General features: G+C 32.9%; 3 protein-coding genes across 5 annotated transcripts; 2 read left to right on the plus strand and 1 right to left on the minus strand.

Moving 5' to 3' along the window:
* Positions 1-23: 23 nt before the first annotated feature.
* On the plus strand, positions 24-3,528 carry LOC135845339 (leucine-rich repeat-containing protein 59). The gene is made up of 5 exons (XM_065363828.1): positions 24-784; positions 1,000-1,059; positions 1,157-1,481; positions 1,553-1,669; positions 2,166-3,528. The coding sequence occupies exons 1-5, from the start codon at positions 698-700 to the stop codon at positions 2,549-2,551; spliced, it is 975 nt and encodes a 324-aa protein (XP_065219900.1). The 5' UTR covers positions 24-697; the 3' UTR covers positions 2,552-3,528.
* A 4,769-nt stretch (positions 3,529-8,297) lies between these two features.
* Positions 8,298-16,096, plus strand: Fuca (alpha-L-fucosidase). Of its 3 annotated transcripts, none has more exons than XM_065360542.1 (11): positions 8,298-8,453; positions 9,316-9,773; positions 9,900-10,041; positions 10,128-10,234; positions 12,898-13,058; positions 13,164-13,365; positions 13,464-13,604; positions 13,694-13,859; positions 13,955-14,102; positions 14,184-14,278; positions 15,849-16,096. In XM_065360542.1, the coding sequence occupies exons 2-11, from the start codon at positions 9,542-9,544 to the stop codon at positions 15,928-15,930; spliced, it is 1,476 nt and encodes a 491-aa protein (XP_065216614.1). In that variant the 5' UTR covers positions 8,298-8,453; positions 9,316-9,541; the 3' UTR covers positions 15,931-16,096. The 3 variants fall into 3 exon arrangements, with proteins under 3 accessions (XP_065216614.1, XP_065216615.1, XP_065216616.1); XM_065360543.1 differs by having other exon boundaries at positions 14,425-15,930; XM_065360544.1 differs by having other exon boundaries at positions 8,299-8,453; positions 15,868-16,096.
* Positions 16,097-16,287: 191 nt separating this feature from the next.
* LOC135842876 (gustatory receptor for sugar taste 64e-like) lies at positions 16,288-16,708 on the minus strand. The gene is made up of 2 exons (XM_065360546.1): positions 16,526-16,708; positions 16,288-16,446 (listed from the first exon to the last, which is right to left on the minus strand). The coding sequence occupies exons 1-2, from the start codon at positions 16,706-16,708 to the stop codon at positions 16,288-16,290; spliced, it is 342 nt and encodes a 113-aa protein (XP_065216618.1).
* Between the last annotated feature and the right edge of the window lie 3,906 nt (positions 16,709-20,614).

Genomic DNA, 20,614 nt, shown 5'->3' on the forward strand with positions numbered 1-20,614 from the left:
TCCTACAACTAAGTAAAGGGCAAAAGGTCTCAAAGGTCGAAGCTTTTTTTGAAAAAATCAAAAAACTCCATAAACGACAGTAATTTCCCGTAATTACCCAACAAACACATCGTAAAACACATTCGTCATTCCGTCTCGTTGTAAATACCTCCGATCCGAAACCATTTCAACCAATCAGCGATCGAGTTCACACAACCAGACACGTTGTTGACACGAAGACCATCCAAAACAGAAACGTGTTATTGGTTGGAACTTTTTTACCCCCTGATTACCTCTTCCAACCCTCCATACCCTAAATTTCACTATCGTTTATCTCGATCGATTGTCGAAATCGAAATTCCGATTTTGGGAAATTTTATTAACTGCGTAATTAAAATTACTTCGAGTTTTCATTTTCAACTTACAAGCTGATTAAATTATCTTCACGAAGGCTAATTTTAGGCTGAAACTTGGTTAATTGAAATAAAAACCTACGAAACACCTTAATCGATATGTTGACCTCGCGGATGTAATTTCCAATTTCTATCGAAATCACATCGCTAAATCGCTACGTTTCAGATTTTGTGTTTATCTAGGAGAGTGTGTGTGTGGATTTGTCGGTATAATCTATCGAGTATTAACCGTTAATTTTGGCCGAAATATAATTCATTCTGTTCGAAATAATAGTATTTGATAATCGTACTTAAAAGTATTAAAAATGGTTGCTAATTTGAAAGACAGAATAAAGAACGGAGAGCTGAACCTCAGTTCGTGCGGATTGAAAGAAATACCTCTAAAAGAAATCGTAAGTGTTACCTATTTTTATCGATTATTTCGTCCAAATTCTCGTATTCCACCTTATGGAATACTCTTACGTATCAATTCCTCAACTCTGTATTATAAAGATCACCGAAACTTGAAACACCTACTAAGATATTCCATCTGTTATGTAACTGTGTTTCGATGTGTCCCAATTCCCTAACACACATTCTAACCCTTGGTTATTTCTTCTGTTTTCAGGCTGGTTTGAAACATGTCATTTCGTTAAATCTATCTAACAACAAAATAGCCTCGATTCCGGTGAGTAATCCAAAGTGTTACTTTGGTCTACGTACCCAAAAAGGCGTACCTACGTCTATCTAACGGTATATATATATTGTATCTATTCGTGTTTCAGAAAGGACTAGGCACAGTAACACACCTACAAAGAATAGACCTAAGTAAAAATCAAATCAAAGGATTACCCGATGGTATTGGTAATTTAACTAATTTAAAATACTTTAACTTGAGTAAAAACCAATTAGCCACGTTACCGGCTACGTTCGGAAATTTGAGAAGTCTCAAGCATTTAGATGTAAGCAATAATCCATTGGCGCAAAAGTTTTCCGAATTAGTAGGCCCTTGTCAGACCGAAAGCCAGTGCCAACAAGCTGCCAAAAACATTTTGAAAGCTTTATCATCCCAATCTGATACTGACAAAAAGAAGAAACAAAAAGAAGCAGGTAATTGACCGGTCGAGTCTCGAGATGAGGTTGGAATTTTTCCAGCTAATTTGTGTGTGTTTTTTTCGCAGAGCAAGAATCAAAGAAGAAGAAAAATGACAAAAAAGCTCAAAATGGAGGTATCGCCACACAAACCAAACAAAAAGATCGTAAACAGAAGAAACCGAGCAAAGGATTCTTTGGAAAACGTTAGTATAGTTAATTTTTAGTATCAGTTGTTCGATTGATGGGTCATTTGAGAAGCTCGATTTTATGTCTTTGTTTTTTTTTCATCGTGTTGTTTTCGATTTGATGACGTTTTGTTTAGATCTCATTTTTATAGAGATTTTATTCGATTTTTAATCGAGTAATTCGTCGTGACTCACGAATTACCTCATCGTAGAGTGTTGGAAATTATTGCTGCTGCTTTCGTACTTATTTCATTTTGATTTGAGTCCAATAAACATCTGACTCTGAAGCTTTTCAGTGAATATGGTGCCTAAAATTGCTGAAACACTGAGGATATGCCTTATAGGGTCCCTTATCCTTCATCCAGAATAGAAATTTGAAGAGTCCTCGCCTTTCTCTCCTGAAAAATCTCACTATTAATGCCTGTTCTTCGACCCACACTACGAATGAATAACTAAATAATACACCTTATTATCTCATCTCTGATAATAATTATAATTTTTTTTCACATTACAGTGGTCGACTGGATTTCGTTCATGTTCAAAGTCAATCTATTCATCGTTTTCGTCACGATCGCCGCCTTATACACCCTGTCATTCGTGAACGAACCGTACTACAGATCGCTGAAATCGCAGGCGTATCCGGTATTCCATTCGGCGTTGACTCGAGTCTTGAGCGAAGACTCGACCGTCAAAGTCGAGGCAATCTTGAAGCAGACGGAGACCACGGTCAACACTACGGTCATCACCGGAGCTAAATTCGTATCGGCTCAATCGCAAAGGTTCTACACCTACGTGACCACCGACCCGACCATCCAACGTTACATCTCCAGCGCCAAAACATCCATCAACGATTTATACAATAAAATAAAAAGCGCCGGAGGCGGCGAACAAAAATCCTGAGGTTGGATCGCGTTAATCATATTATGGGTTTTTGAAAAATGTTAAAACGTGAGGCGATTCCAGTCTGTATTTACCTCCCCCCCTCTCTCTATTTACTTTTTTCGCCTCGTTGAAATTCTCATTCGGTAATTCACTCTCCTTATACGTATATTGTCTAATTTTTTTGTGATAATGATTGTTATTATGTATGTAGAAAATTTCATCGAGCGGTACTTTTTAGCCCTTCTTTTTATTTAATATAATTTGCCAGCGTTTTTAATCATCATCCTTCTGTATCTCTATGTATATAGAAGTAAAAAATAATCTAATTTTTCACCGCGTGTTGAAAACCGTGTACATTTTTTTTTCACCTATCGATTTAAAAAAAAAACAAAAAACATTTTAAAATACTATAAAACATTTCGGAAAATCAAGTTTTTATTCTTAATTTCTCTCGTTAAGCTTTTTTCAAGTACGCTGTAAGATTAATTGTAACGCTTAATTTATAATTTATTATTAATTTTTAAACGAATGAAAGGAAATTATCTAAAAAAATGTGAATTTTGTGATTTAATAAAATCATGTTATCTTGTTACGAAGTGTGTTTTTTTTTCTTCTTGTCGAAAGTGCATTCCGATTTGTTATAAAGTTACGAGTTTCTATTTTAGCTTGTATAGTATTTTCCCCCTCCCCTCATACCATCTGTTTCCACCGTATTATGATTTTACCTTTTCTTGTTTTGGCCCGATTTATAGTATTTTATACGATATGCATTAATTATTTTTTCGTTATAATATCATAATAGGTTATTTATTTTTTTGTGTATACAAATACGGTCGATTCGTGTGTTATAAAGAGTGTTTCGAATTTCGATGATGTTATAATACGGTGTTCTTAAAAATCATACACATATACAATATTCAGTTGAAAATTATTGTAGTTGTATTCTTTTTTTTTTGTAAAATTTAATTTTTTTTTAATATAACTGTTGCCCGAAATATGCGTTTTGTATTGAATTTTCATCGGTTCAGTGGTTCTCAATCTACGTGTAATTTTAGAATGCAATGGTTTGGTTTGGTGATTACTGATTATTTTATGTTTGTGACGAGCTATGATGTTACCTAGTTAGAATGCTAACATAATAGAAAGGAAGGGAAAGAAGGGTGCAACAAAGGAAACGGTTGAAAAAAGGTCCGCTGCTTTGGAAGGGATAGCAAAATGATTGCCTCCGTTTGCTCTATTTCTTTCATGTCTGTTCGCAGTTTGCAACCAGTTCGCCCTTCGGCCTTCTAGTTCTTTCATCATCCTCGTTAGTCCATGATTCGTATTTTTTCAAGTAATCGACAGCTGTTAATAACAAAGGTGGGACTTTTCACTGCGAGGAGTTCCTAAACTCGAAGAAATTGAATTTAATGATGACGTATGCGGATTATATTGGCTTAGGAGTAGTAATATAAGTATTATTGACCTTTGCTGTAATTACTACATAGTAAAATTGGTCCAAAACTTTAGAGAAATTTTGAAGAGTCATTTTCAAAAATTGTGAGAAATTCAAATTACAAAAACTAAATACTAAATTAACGAATGATCGAATGCAAGGGAAAAAAATCTTAGAGGGACACAAAAGCACTATCAAATAATGTGAATTTGCAAAAAATATTTTTTATAGCAATTTAGGTAACTTTGATTCAATTTTTACAATTTTTTCATTTTTTCAGCATTATTTTATGCTTATTTCAATTTTTTTGACATCTTAGATCATTTTCATGCAATTTTTAAGATTATCGAGACCCTTTGAGTCATTTTTGTGTTTATCTTACAATTTCTTAAACACATTTTGAGAAATTTCTCAACATTTTGTATCATTTTGAGGTTATTTTGTAACATTTTTTTTTGTTGTCGAAATTCGAATTACTTTAAAATTATTTTTAGATGATTTAAAACTACCTAGGTACCTATTTTAATCCTATTTCAGCATAGTTCATAAAATTTTAAAAAACATTTTAAAAATTAAGTTTTTTTCAAAATGTAATTTTTTAAAAAAATTTTCAACACATAATTTTGCTGACGTTTTTAGAAATTTAATAGCATTTCACACCATTTTTGAGACCATTTTAGTCATTCTTTATACTGTATTTGGATTATTTTCAGGATATTTTGGATAATTTAAAACTACCTACTTTAGGTAATTCTTTTTTTTTTTAAAGGAATTTTACATTTTAATATATTTTTTTTTAACACGCAAGCATCTTTTTTATGGTTAATTTATAATTTCATAGATGTTTTGAGATGCGTTGTAGTATTTTTGCATCATTTTTTAATCAATTTGTGGTCATTTTCCCATAAGCTTAGGTATTCTGAACCTTTTCCAACAAATTTTTACAAAAACTCAAGTGATTTTTTTTCATGCTGAGCATTTTTTAAGACCAATTTACACTTTTTCCAGTGTATGCAAATTGCAAAGCATTGTTCATTATTTTCAAGACGCTTTTTGTAATTTTTTCAACATTTTAATTAAAATTAGCACCTCTGGAAACGTGACACTCAAACCCAAGATCACACGAATTTTTCAATTATTTTTTTTTTGATTGAGGATTCATTGAGGGACTTTGGAGTATCAAAAAAGTAATTCGAAATTTGAAATTAAAAATTTTTCATTTTATTTGAATTAATGAGTTTATTTTGAGTGTTTATGAGTTTCTCGTATCAAAAAAGTAAATTGAAATTCGAAATTAGCACCTCTGAAAAACCGAACAACTCACAATTAGGTCACAAGAATGTTTCAATTATTTCTAATTGGAGTCCATTTGAAGGGGTCTCAAAAGGAGGGCGGGGGGGGGGTTATCTATCAATAAAATAATAATTTGAAGTTTGAATTTATCAACCTTGAAAACCTAACCAACCGTAGTAGGTCACCCAAATTTTACGATTTTTTCCATATTAGGGCTTCATTGAGAGCCTTCGAAAGCTTTTATCAAAAAAGTAATTTGAAATTAGAAATCAGCACCTTTAAAAACCTAAAAAAACATAAGTCACGCATTTTTTTCAATTCTTTTGAATTGGGGCATCATAGTTGAGCTTAAGGAGCTTGTACGTGTCAAAAAAATATTTAAAATTTGAAATCAGTACTTCTGAAAACCCACTTTCTCAATCGGGGCTCATTGAAGGATTTGGGTGGTTCGCATCAAAAAAGTAATCAGCAATTTAAAATTAGCAGCTCCAAAAAAGCCTTTTCATTTTTTTTTTTTTTTTTTTTTGAAATAAAGGATGTACTTTGAAGCATGTAGGTACTTTTATTACCTCTTTATTCAAATTTGGAATTTTCTGAGTATTTTTTAAATATTGATCCCTAAAGGGGGGAGGAAAGAGAAATAGAAAAAAGTCAAATAATCGAAAAAAAAAAAATAAGGGTATCGAAATATAAGTGTTTGAAATAGTGATTCTAATTTTGGGATCAATTTTGCTCCAAAATCGAAATCGAGCTTCCCCCTCCCTCTCTCCAGAACGAACTGAAGGTCCAAAATTTTGAAATAAGCGTGGATATTGATTCATCATAGCCTCATAGGTTTCCAAGGCTCTGATTATAAGTGATCTCAACTTAGTACTACGTAGTTACCCTTCTCAAACCTCAGATGAGAGCTTGGAGCCCCAAAATTTTGTACAAAAAATCAATGCAGGAGTAGGTACTGAAATGTAGGTTTACAGATTCAGTTCCAAAATCAATTTCCATCACATTTTTCTTAAAATTTCAAGCCCCACTTTCGTTTTTGAGAGGCTATATTTGATTTCGAAGTCCAACGAATTTCAGAATCAAAATCAACGTACCAAAAACCTATACCTACGAGTAATTATGATGCTCGTATTGTATTTTTCAAAACTATGGTCCCCAAGCCCACTCTGTAGTTGAGGGAGGGTTCAATTTTGATTTTGTGCTCAAACGAATTTCAGAATAAGCAGAATCTGGGTCTTTTTTATAACTCATAAGTCATAACTCTATGATTCGAGATGCCCATATTGAATTTGTTGAAGTTTCAGGCCCCAAATTTCACTCCGTAAAGCTCGATTTTGATTTCGGGATAAAATTAAAATTCTTCATTTAAAGAAAAAAAATATTTATATTACCTACCTATTTGAATTGTGAGTTGAAGAACTTCTTTAGGTTAATTTTATTTTTTTTCCATTTTTAAATTTTTAAATAAAATAGAAGTACCTAAGTAAAATTTTTATTCATTTAATAATTAGATTTTAATAATAAAAAAAAGATTTAAAATTATTAAATACAAATTTTAATCGACAAAAAAATCGTTTTTCTTGAAAAAAAATTAAATTTTGATCATTTTATTGTTTTTAAATTTTTAAAATATTTTTAGAGATATAATTCTACGTTGGCGCAATTTTTTCCTAGTACCTATGGGTTTGTATTTTTGAGTAATGAATGAGCCTCTGATCAAAAAATTGAGATTAAGTAACTTTAAAATCAAATCTTTTTCTTAAATTTTTTGGGAAATTTAAAAACTCAAATTTAGATCGATGATGGAAAAACCATCAGAATTCTTTGTAAATAAGTTAAAAAGCTCAATTTCTGATCCCTTTCCTTCGAATCAATTGAATTGAAAGTGGTTGTAAGCCATTTTGAGCAATTTCAAGCAAGTTTAACGCTCAGGCAAAGGTGCCAATCTTTTTTGAATTTGGGATAAAACCGATGAGAATATTTTTTGGGCTCATTTCAAGGTTCTGTGTATGAGTTGCCACAATCAGAATCAACCAATCTGCAATATTTAAGGCGTTTCATATTTAAAAAAAAAAAAAAAAAAACATTTAGTCAACACTTTATAACAACTTTGCTCCTGCAATTTCTACGGCTGGCAACCCAATTTACATTCATGTCGTTTTTATGTTATCTATTGAATAACCAGGCACAAAATTCAACACCTTAACACCTGTTTACCTGTTGAGTCAATCATAGGCGCCAATCATGCCCATTAACTCCTTGAAAACGACATTATATCGTTCATAAAAATACCTACAATAACAATTTCATCAATTTTTCCATAAATTATACACCCGGTTTTGAAACATCGCTCGAAATATATATTTTTTTTACATTCGAGCACCTATAAACCTCGTTGCCCAGTAACGCAAACACCACTTTTTCTCACCTGCTTTGAAATTCAATATCAATGTTCCAGTAGTTCGCATTCATTAAACCTTGAAACTGACACTTTCTCATCGATATATTCCTCGCAGATCGTTTACCTTTTTAGGTTTTTTTATTTTAAACCTAACGTTTTTTTTTATATCAGTAATTTTCGTATAGCCTATATAAGTATGTACTTGTATCGATGACTTCCTTTCCTTTCACACTTTTGTATACACTTTTAATAGTGTTTCAAAGTTCACTTTACACAGCCTAATCGTTTATATAACCTTGAAATACAATCAAATGAAATTTTGACAAGATAATTTGTCGACAGGAACATACTATACCCACCTCTCTAGACCTACGTACACTTTATATGTATAGGTACACAATATTCACTATACAGTTATAGTATAGAAAAAAAGCTCAATTTGCTTAAAATCATATATGTATAACTAATGCAATGGTTCCTAAAATTTAAATTATACCACAACCACAGCTCGTAAATTATATCGAAGTGTAGAAGGAAAAGCACACATGTTTCTATATTGTAGACAGAATTATCTCACGAACTAATTTGTCGTAAAAAAGTGTTCTCCATGTTAGGTATTAGGTATATATTTCTGTTTCTGCGAAACCTTGCGTTTTATCATTTGCATTATAATTAGTCAGTTCTCCTTCATTGGAGATTTAAATAGTCGTATTGCTAGCTAGGTTTCACTTTTTTTTTTCAGTTACCGTTTAAATGGATTCTGCTGTGCATTGTCAAGTACTATACCACGAGTGAGTATCCGTTTACCTAATTATTATGCTTGGGTAGGCAGCAGCATGTTGCGTAATACAGTTAAAATGCAACTAATTCTTTTGCCAACTTTTCAGCTCGAGAATGTGCATTTTTTTAAAACTACAGTTACTTAATCGAAGGTTGGAGGCTTTAGTTAACCTCTCTATCTAGATGAATTTAGTGGTTGCACGAGATGATAGGGTACTGATAAGCAGGGAAGAAGATAGATTAGAGTAATCTGTTTAATAGGTGATTAATGATAATGTGATAACACTTATGGTACCGAGCCAGAAGCTAATGCACTGTGGGGATTAAATTTAAAAATTTTTTCAACTAGGTACAATTTTTTAGGGACCGATTCTCCTCTCAGAATAAAAACCATAAAAAAAATTCACTCGAAAGTAAAATTAGTCTCAAAGTATTCGAAAATTCAAACCACAACACTACGATAGGAACCACCTGACTCACTTTAGAATTCAATTCAACGTAAAAAAAAATGTCCAAAATAAAATGAATTATTTATGATCATCGTACGATAATAATTCGAATCGTTTCAAGTCCCCATACAACAATACCATCGAATTGAATAGTTCATTAAGTCGCTAGACAGTCCGGGCAACGAAGAGTTCACTAAGTAAACAAAATATTCCACCTTCATCATCAATGCAGATATTCGCAACTTTGTATTTTAAAAACTAATTAAGACCAAAAGTGGAAGCCACCAATCAAGAGCCAATTAAATAAATTTTTTATTAGTCGATGATGAATTTATTATCAAATGTAAATAGGTAATATGTACGATACAGATAAAAGCTCTCAACCTCATTATACGGCGATAAATGTTGCCGAATGTGTTTACAGTACAGCTCGTAATTAAAATTAGAATGACGCAGCCAGACCATAGATAATCTTATGATAATAAGGAAGCTTCGGGACAAAATAGTAATTTTTTTCCTGTCGATGTCGCTTTGAATACACGAGTAGAAATACACGATGCAGTGACTCGTCTACTTGTCCGAGCTCAGTCAGTCGTCCGTTCGCGAGATTATTTCAACGCTGTGTGACTCGCGACTCGATTTCCGTAGAAATGATGCTGAGAATTTTCATCTTGATTTGCCTGATTTCCTGCACTTTCGGCTTCGACGATCAGCCTGAAAGCTGTACTCCTGAGGACCAGTGTCAGTATCAGCCAACGTGGGATAGTCTGGATTCGAGACCTTTACCGGAATGGTACGATAAGAGTAAATTTGGAATTTTCATTCATTGGGGAGTGTTCGCTGTTCCAGCTCTGGGAGAATGGTTCTGGTTCAATTGGAAAGGTTCGTATTGAATATCTATGCTAATGTACTAAGTAGGTAGGTAGGTACTCGATTACCTAATCGAGAATGGCTTCATAAAATAGGTAAGTATGTGAACTTCTTTTCCTCGTGTTTCTGTCTATATAGGATACAATTCAACTGGAGCTGCTAATTACATGAAGAATAATTTCAAACCAAACTTTAGTTATCAAGACTTTGCTCGCGATTTCACAGCTGAATGGTTCAATGCCACAGAATGGGCACTTTTGTTCAAAAAGTCGGGTGCCAAGTAGGTCAATAATGCCACACTTCACACTTCGAGTGCATATTGTGTTGTTATCAGATGCTATGTATTATAGATGGTATGTTTTGCAGATACGTAGTGCTGACCAGTAAACATCACGAAGGATACACGTTGTGGCCCTCCAAGTACGCATTTAGTTGGAATTCGATGGATGTTGGACCTCACAGAGATCTTGTTGGTGGGTATGATTATTAATTTTTGACCGCTGTGATTATTCCTGAGACTGGGAGGATGGTGAAATGACCCCTATAGAAATAGATGAAGGTGGAAAGCTGGAAAATCGTCCTTATTCTAATCCTGTTTTTGTTAAGATGACGAAATGCTTTGTTTTCTCAAAAACAAAGCACCCAATCACCAAATAGACGCCATTTTTGAACTCAGCGCATCCAAAAACCTTGAAATCGATATGCATGACGAATTTTTATCAACTAACCCCCCTCTCCCCCCTTCAACCTACACCAAAACACCCCAACTCATGCAACTGCAGCAGTTGACTCGTCAATTTTTGAGTTGAAAAGTTGATTATAATTTTACAATAATTGCTGGTTAAAAGTTGAAATTTTCCACTTCAAATTTCACAATCATAGCTAAATAATATTCAATGGGGAGGGGGGCAGGGACATCACCCTTCAGTGCATCTGATCAAAAAAGTAACTCAATTTTCGAACTCGGCGTACCCTTAAACCTTGAAATCGATATGTAACAAAGATTTTTATCATTATTTCATTTTTATCAACCCCCTCCCCTCTTTTACGCCACCCTCTCTGCCTTTCTCATTATCAGTTAACACATTTGTTTTTGTTAGTTGAATCCAGTACCTTAAAAAAAATCACCTTTACATTGAAAGACTTCCTCAACAGGAACTTTCCAAAGTTGACATTTTTGGATGAAAAGAGAAAAAAGGAGGGGAAGGAGAGGGGGTGAAAATTGGAGGAATGATAACATATCGTCATGTATATCGATTCCATGGTTTTTGATGGTGCTGATTTCAAATCTGAGCTTCATTTCACGTTTAGAAGAGATTTTGAAGGGAAAACAGCAATAGCGGTAATAAAGGATAGCCTCCTTCGTCCATAAGATTGAAATTCGGGAGGAAAATGAAATCTGCATCTACAACACTTAGGGAAAAGGGTGCGGTAGGATTCTATCTGTAAACATCTCACATTTTCCTTTTTTTAATAGATACTTATTTTTGAGAAATTAATCCCTGATAGGAGGAGGATGGGAAGGGGGAGGTGACAAAATTTCAAACCATCAGTAAACATGAAATTGTCATTGAAACGACGGTTTTCTAAGGAGCTGGTTTCGATTCTGAGATCCATTTGACTCTAAAACCAAAATTGAGCCTTTCTGGAAGGGAATTTGGGGCCCAAAATTTCAACAAAATGTAGTATCAAATTAAATGCTCGACGCCACTAATGATTCTAAAATTCGTTTGACCTCTAAAATCGAAATTGAATTTTCCAGAGAGAAGGAACTTTGAGCTTAAAAATTTGAAAAATGCGATAGATTTTGATTTTGGGGCCAAACAATTAACAAATTTTATAATCAGAATCTTAGCATGTATGAAAATCTAAATTTAGATACCAATATTGCATTTTTGAAATTTTGAGCTCTATGCTCCAGTCGGAGGGACTCAATTTTGGTCTCGAGCCCCCAACCTACAGGTTTTTTGGAGAGGTGGGGGGGGTGGTTCAATTTCTATTTTTTCAGATCAAATTGATCTTAGAATCACAAGCACTAATCAGCGCCTCTAAAACTTGTGATCCACTATCCATACTGCATTTTTCAAAATTTTGCGCCTTCGGCTCATTCTGAGGGGGGGGGGGTTGCTCCATTTTGATTTTCGGGCAAAATTTATCTTCAAATTAGAATAATCAGCGCTTTCGAAAATTTACATTTTAATACATTTATCCCATTTTTTTCAATAATTTGAATTTTTCCCCATTTTTCCATTTTCCCCTTCCCTTTCCCTTCAAAGCCAAATTTCAGTAGGTAGGTGTAACCTGTTAGTGGGATTTCAGGAGTACGATTTTTAAAAAATTATAAAATTCGATTTACCAATGATTTGTTGGGTTTTTAAATACCTATGATTATTTTGAATTTGAATTCATTTCTTTGATACGAGCCCCTTGAGCACCAAAATGAGCCCCTAAATTTCACAAAAAATTATAAAATTCTAGTAAGGAACCTATAGTTTTTTGGGGGGGTTTTCAGAAGTACTCGCTTCGAATTTCGACTTTTTTCTTTACTTAATAGAAGCCTTTTAAGCTCCTCAATTAAAAAAAAAAAAATGAGAAATTCGAGTGGCCTGTGGTTTGTTGGATTTTTAAAAGTGAATTTCAATTTAGTTTTTGTATACGAGCCCCTTAAGCCTCAATATGAGTCCCTCAAATGTACAGAAAATTGAAAAATTCGAGTGATCTACGATGTGTTGAATGTTCAGAAATGCTCATTTTGAATTTCAGGTCATTTTTTTGATATAAGCCCCTTCAACCCCTCAATTCCAAAAAAAAAAAATAAATAAAATAAAAAATTTGAATGATCCATGGTTTGTTGAGTTTTTAAAAGTTTTGATAACGAATTTTAGATTAATTTATTAAGCAAGTCAAAATTTGAAATCACCATCTCTAAAAACTCACTAAACCAGGAATTTTTAAAAACGATTTAATGTGAAAAGATTTAAGCAAATTGACATTTTAAATCAGAAAACCCACATTACTGAATTCATTTTCACTTCTTTACCTTACAATAATTTTTCTTCGTACCATCTTCATTTTTAAAGAATAAAATACCTATCTACGAATTGATCTGGTCATAATTTTGTGGTTTTAATTTCAGGTGAACTTGCAACCGCCGTGAGAAACAGCACAAATTTAAAATTCGGATTATATCACTCTCTCTACGAATGGTTCAATTTATTGTACTTGAACGATAAAAGCAATAACTTCACAACTAGTAAATTTGTCGATTTCAAAACTGGACCAGAATTATACGAATTAGTAGGTATTTATTTATAGATCCTACTCCATCTCCTCATCAACAGATGGTTAAGTTAAATGTGTTCCTAGTTTTTTTTTTCAATTCTATTTTTAATACTCGTATAGGTTCACGTTTATAAACCAGAAGTAATCTGGTCTGACGGAGAATGGGAAGCATCAGACGACTACTGGAAAGCCAAAGAGTTCCTGAGTTGGTTATATAACAAGAGCCCTGTCAAAGATACAGTTGTAGTTAATGATCGATGGGGAACGAATACGTTATGTAAACATGGAGGTTTTCTCACGTGCACAGATCGATATAATCCAGGTTCGATGAATCACATACCTACTACCTGTACCTACCTATTTCCTTAATCAGAACTCCTTCATCGATTTTTATACGTGGCTTATTATCAACATTTTCAGAGAAGTTAATACAACGCAAATGGGAAAACTGTATGACCATTGATAAATACACCTGGGGGTATAGGAAAAATGCCAATCTTGAAGATTACAAGACATCTCGAGAGTTAATTCAACAGTTGGTAATTACAGTGAGTTGTGGAGGTAAAGATTATTCAAATTTCTCTGTACAATGTCTATTTTTCCTTCACCCTCAATATTTTTCATTAAAAAAAATTTTTTCTTCATATTAGGAAACTTATTATTGAACGTTGGACCAACCAGCGAAGGTAAAATATTACCTATTTTCCAAGAACGACTACTGGATATAGGAAATTGGTTATCAATGAATGGAGAAGCTATTTACGAAACCAGACCATGGCCTACTTGCCAAAATGATACATTTACTCCGGGAGTATGGTAAGGAAGTACCTAACTACCTAATGAAATTTTACATTAAAAAAAAAACAATCCAACAAGAAGTCAACACGGATAATTTAATAATTGTGATGCAGGTACACGACGAAAAATTCCACCGATGAAGGTCAACTTTTGTACGCGACGTTTTTCAAATGGCCTGAAAACAATACAATTGTATTAAAATGCATTTCGAATTATACCTTTGCAAAAATGTCATTAGTCGAGAGTGGAAGAGAATTGAAGGTGAGTTCGCTAGTACATATTTACTTTGTGGACTTAAAAGTAAAATTTGTACTCAAATTTATTCCCCTCTTTTTTTTTTAGTTTACAAATACAACCAATGGATGGGAAATTCAACTCCCAGACAAGGCTGGAATTTCGATGGAATGGGCTTGGAGCGTGAAATTAACCAATTCTAGGTACGTTTTAACTCACCTGGTACATTAGCATGAGAGAAATCTCGCATTTGTAGCAGGAGAACTTCGTACGATATCACTGTGCTTACAATCTGCAATCGAAGATCGAATTTTTGGCATTAGTAGTGATTTTATTGAATAATTTTCAGGGTTTGGGAAAATTAAAAATCAATGACGTAGACCTACTGTTAATAGGAATCCTTTTTTCATTGAAAACATATGACTTCCAGTTAGAACGATGTCGCCTTTGGTAACTTGTATCATGAGTAACTCGCTCTGTATAAAAAAAATAAATCAAAATCAGCTTCAAATGAATAAGTATTACAAACAAACAAAATAAAAAAATAAAAATAAAAATAAAATAAACTGAAAATTACATTTGTAGACCTAATTTTTAAGGAAAATACAACTAACTTATGGTACACTAGAGAATATTTGTTGCATATTTTAGGTTTGCAGGAACAACGTAATATTTGATTTGATTGCAATAAACTGTCTCCATCATCCAACCATTTGCATGAAATGTAAACGATTTTTATGAAAATTTGAAATATTTTTGGGAAATTATAATTTTTTGCATCCTTTTTGGCCAATTTTTGAGTAAATTTTACTTACATCAAAACAATTCTCAGTATCCATCATTTTTTTCAACGTTTTAAATTCAACTTTACAAAATGTACTTCAATGAAATTTTTTGATAGCAATTTGTTCAGAATTTGAACTTTTTTTGCGTCTTCAAATTCAGAATAGTTAGGTATATAATTCTGTCTATTTTTCGCTCTATTTGTTGGACAGATTTCAGACTTTTAAACAATTTTATGAAAATTTGAACTATTTTTTTAAAATTTCGACCATTTTGATCGATTTTTTAATTTTTTTTTTCAAATTTACAATGTTTTTGATGATTATTTCAAGTCCATTACTTGCAAATTTTACTGTTTTTGTTATAAATTTTTACAATACCTACCTATTTTGAATAGGTACTGGTATTTTCAATATTTTGGGTACCTTTCCATTTTTAGAAATTTTTTAGTTTGTAATATTTTTAGGTATATTCAAAGTGTCTTTAAGTTTACATAATATAAAATGTTGATCATTTTCTTGTGGGATGGGGGAAAAGGGAGCAATAATTTTTTTTCCTATAGAAAGTTCATTGCCGAATTCGTTTTTTAGAAATAAGTGGATATCTATTGAGTTTTTCATTTTTATAATAAGTTTTTTTGATCTTTTTTTTAAAAAAACATTACTTCGAATTTTTTCAATAAATTATCATTATCCCTTTTCAGTTTCATCCTAGTTTTAAACACGTTTTGATTAAAAAAAAATAGAATTAATGACTACTCACTTTGCTTTCTCAAATCACAAAATGTTAATTTGTGAAGTGAAGTACAGGATTGCTTAGAGAGATGATAGAACTTTTTGGGTCAAACTAAACGGGGAGGGAGTTTGAATTTTTCAAGTTTCTATTTATCATTTCGAATTATTTTTTCTCTTTAACCTGTATTGCTTCGTAAACAATAAGTGTCATTATTTCATTTTCAAAAACTCATAATATTTTCATACTTATTCACAGATTGAATGTTCCTCCACAGGTAATCAAAGAGAATGAAAATCCTGACAGCGACTTGGTTAAATATAAGTATTCTACGGTTTAATTAATTTGTTTTTTTAAATCCTTTTTTAAATTATCAATCGAATAATGCGTTGAATTTTGTGTAAAAATGGTGCAAAAATATGAATTTTTTTTTTACGATACCATGTAACTTACTTCGAAATTATACGACGACGTTGGAGACGAATAAATAACACTCGATACATGTTTACTTTGTTCATGGACTGAGACTGTAGAGTAACACAGAGCACATGCTCTCAGCATAGATATAGTGAAAGTGACAATTTTATGGATTTTTTCGTTGGTATCAGTGATATAGCTGTGAAAAAAACAGAGTTGATAAATTTTTATTCCTTCATATTCCAATAAAGGAGCTTCGAAAATTGCTCTAGAGATTTACTTACAGCATTCCTTGATTAATTTCCACGCAAAGAATATACAAATGCATTAAGAAAGTAAGGCATAACAAATGACACAAGCAGTCGTCAACTTCGTAAACCAATTCGCAAAGTTTCATGTATCTGTATCTCAGTCGTCTCCATTCTTTCAACGTCAAGTCCTGCAATAATTTTTTATTAATTCAGAAAATTCCTAAAATCTATTGATCGAGTATAGTTTAGTTACATTTACCTACTTACTTTGTGCTTGAGAGCGAATACTTGAGCATTGTATATCTTGAAATAATTACTCAAAGCTAAACTAATAGAGAACACAATGAGGTCTCCGAAGGTATAAATCAGAGTTGAAACCGTGTTTATGTAAATAATAGGCAAAGCTCTCCAGATCGAGTAACTCACCACACCGAATACTTGAGGGAACATATGAGTGCTGTAACTTTTCAGTACTTTGGATGTGTGTTGAGATGTTGTCGCCAAATTGACGATCAAGCTGCTCAGGTATTCGACTGAAAATCATAATAATAATTATCGAAAAGTACTGGATTATTCGAATGATACAAAAAAAAAAAAAAAATGAGTACCTACCGATGGAAAATGAAACTATGATAATTGAACTGAAAGCAAATATACAAGTAAGGCCTTTCTGGTAACCGAAAATGTATTCTATTTCTTGCCATTTCTTCAACAATTTTGGCCACATGTACATTAATCGGATCATCAACATCATCATCACAGCAGCTCCAAAGAAAAATAACACATAACCTGAAGAATTTTTCAAAAAAATCATCATTCATTCATCCCTACTCAAGTACCTACTTACTTTACAAATTAACCACTTCTTTACGTATCTATCTTAGATCGATGCTCACCTATTTTATAAATAGCAAATTCTCGATACATCCAGATCGCACTCAACAACGCAATTATCAATTGACCAACGATGACGGCGAAATTAGCGTATATTTTATAGCTATCCCAATCGAATTCGTCCATCACCGGTATCAAACAAATGATCTGTCCTAAGAAAAAAAGGAACTTGACTGCGTTTTTAAACGAATCTTTATTATCGGAGAGATCGTCTGGAAAATCTCTTTCAATATTGAAGTCATCTTCGGTAACAGGTCTGACTTTTAGGAACTTTGGCACAACGAGTTTTCGTTTGACTGAAATAAATATAACGAGTATAGATAGGTAAATTTTAAACCATTAGATTTGAAAGTACATATAAGGAGTGACTTGATTATTGTTGAGTAAATACTCGAGTATTATACTTACGTATCACTTGCACGTGGTTGTGATCTTTTGGCATCTCGTGCGAATCGAATAGCTCGTTCGAAACTGGACTCGTATGTACGATTTGAGCCAAATTTCGAAGTTAAATCAATCGTCTGATCGGTATCTTTATTCGATCCATCAAGTTGTCCATTTTAAATGGAGTAGAGCTTTCTTTGTTAATGGGTTTAGAAAGCTTTTCCACTGACCTGGATCGGATTGATAACGGTGGTCGTTTTGAGACGTGTCACAAATGTGTGTTGTGATTAATACCTATACCTACCTCGAGTTGTCTGCCTGTATATTTTTGTATCGTCCTCCGATTTCGTTATACTTTTTTAACAAGTAGGTACCTTTCTCGATTGTCTAATAATTTCTTTTCTGTCCATTTATTTTTGTTTTTAACAACCTACCATAATTTCCATCCTTACCTTTTAGAGTAAAGGGAAGAAGACTTGTAATTTTCAAGTAGGTATGGTACTACTCAAGGTATTGGCGATTTTTTGCAAAACTTTCAACAAATTAACTATAAATATTAAAAATGGAATAAAAGTAAATTTAATTTAATTAAAAGTAAATTAGAATGAACTAAAATTGAATAGATAAATAAATTAAAATAAAATAAATAAAATTATGTTTGAAAAATACAAAAAAAAAGGATATTTTCACATGTCTCATAATTTTCTTTCATTTTTAAAATTTTTTTCGGAACACAAAATAATCTTAGTCGTCAGGATTTCGACAAAATTCGCTCAAATTCGGTATTTAGGCTTTGTTTAGCGTACGAATTAAGGGGTTCGAAAAAAGATGACCTTGAGTCAATATTCGCGGATGTCTAAATTTTTGGGAGGGGGTACAGAGAGGTGAAAAAGACAAAAAAATTCGAACTAAAAACCAATCAATAGGAAATCGAGAGTTGTATAATATATCCAAAAATCAGCTCCCTAGAGCAATTTTGAGGCGAGAAAACAACGTTCTTCGTGTTTTTTCCCCTTGAAAAATCTTGTATCACGCCCCCTCACCCCTTCATATTAACCTGGGTGGCTGAAATCTCGAATTTACATTCAGGGGGTGACCTAGATGTGCCTTTTGGAGGTTATGACTTTTCAACCCTTCCCCACCCTTTTAAAGCTGTAAAAAAGCGTATTTTGGCGCCTTTTTTAAACGATTTTCAACAGTTTTTGATTTAGTGTCATCGCTGGAGACTCCTCAAATTAACCTAGAGGGCTAAATTTTGGTATGTAGATACATCTGCGAGATGCCCGCCTTTTGGGAGTTTCGACTTTCCAACCGCTCCACACCCTTTTACTGCTGAAAAAAACACAACTATACGACGAATGAAATGATAGAGAAGAAGATAATTTCTTTTCATATTTCACTGATACTCGTACAATTTGACTTAATCAGATCAGAGTTTTGATCAGATTACATCTCTTCAGAGCAGATAAGGGAAATCCTGATTAGTACGATCAGATCTGAATATATGTAATCAGATTGGTTTAATCAGATCAGATCTGAACAATGGACATTCCCAGACTCAATTTGATGTGATCTGATCAAAATTTTGATCAGATTGGATCAGTTAAGAATTTATCAGGGAGACCCTGATTAGAAATGATTAGATCTGAATGGATTTTTACTAGACTGGTTTGATCAGATCAGATCTGAACAATGGACATTCCCAGACTCAATTTGATGTGATCTGATCAAAATTTTGATCAGATTGGATCTGTTCAGATTGATAAAGGGGACCTGATTAGAAATGATCAGATCTGAGTGGCTGTAATCAAGCTGATTTTATCAAATCAGATCTGAAAAACGGTCATTCCCCAGACTCAATTTGATATAAATTGGATCAAGATTTGGATCAGATTGGATCAGTTAAGAATTGATCAGGGAGACCCTGATTAGAAATGATCAGATCTGAGTGGCGCAATCGAGCTGATTTGATGAGATCAGATCTGAAAAACGGTCATTCCCCAGACTCAATTTGATATAAATTGGATCAAGATTTGGATCAGATTGGATCAGTTAAGAATTGATCAGGGAGACCCTGATTAGAAATGATCAGATCTGAGTGGCTGTAATCAAACAGATTTCGCACCTCGGGAGTAATAAGGTGACATCTCAAAAAAGTGAAATTTTACATCAGAGTGATTTTCTTATTTTTTTAAACTTGATTCATTATTTTTATCAACTTATAATTAATTGTGAGGAATGAATAGCACCTCATTTTAAAGATCTGGTATCCTACCTTCATTTAGCATAAGAACACTTTGAAAAATAAAATTTTAAAGAGGAAATATTTCAATGTTTGGAAAACATTTTGAGTTAGCACCTTTCATTAAAGTTGATGTGGAGGCGAAAGGAAGTGTCCAAAAAAACTTCATGATACCAAAGTTGTAGAGAATTAAATTTCCAATCGACTTAATGTCGTTAGTTTTTTTCTAGAGTGCTTAGTTTTTGAGTTTTCCTCAAAAAACTAAAATTTCATTATATGTGCAAATTCATTTTTCTGAAAAGTGATCAATTTAAAAAATTTTTTCCATTTGGTACAAACCAATAAAAAATGCACTCCTTGTGACTATTTCTAACTGACAAACATTCAAAACAATCAAAACTGTTTGTTAACACTTTGTATGTACGAAATTTGCCCAAAAAAGGTGGAGTTTTTTGAGATGTCACCTTATAACTCCGAACAACTTCAACAACTTGCAATGTTGTTGAGATTTTGAGTTAGGCCATTTGGGTTTTTTACACGATCCAGATACTGTACCCAACTCGAAGTGTTATTTTTGGTTGAGGGGGGTCATACAAGCCCCAAAAATGCAAAAACATCAAAATCAATTTTTTTCGAGATGTCACCTTATTACTCCCGAGGTGCGATTTGATCAGATCAGATCTGAAAAACGGCCATTCCCCAGACTCAATTTCATGTAAATTGGATCAAAATTTGGATCAGATTGCATCAGTTAAGAATTGATCAGGGAGACCCTGATTAGAAATGATCAGATCTGAATGGATGTTACTAGACTGGTTTGATCAGATCAGATCTGA

The sequence above is a fragment of the Planococcus citri genome, chromosome 4 (genome assembly GCF_950023065.1).
Source record: "Planococcus citri chromosome 4, ihPlaCitr1.1, whole genome shotgun sequence".
In the NCBI taxonomy this organism is placed as follows: domain Eukaryota; kingdom Metazoa; phylum Arthropoda; class Insecta; order Hemiptera; family Pseudococcidae; genus Planococcus; species Planococcus citri.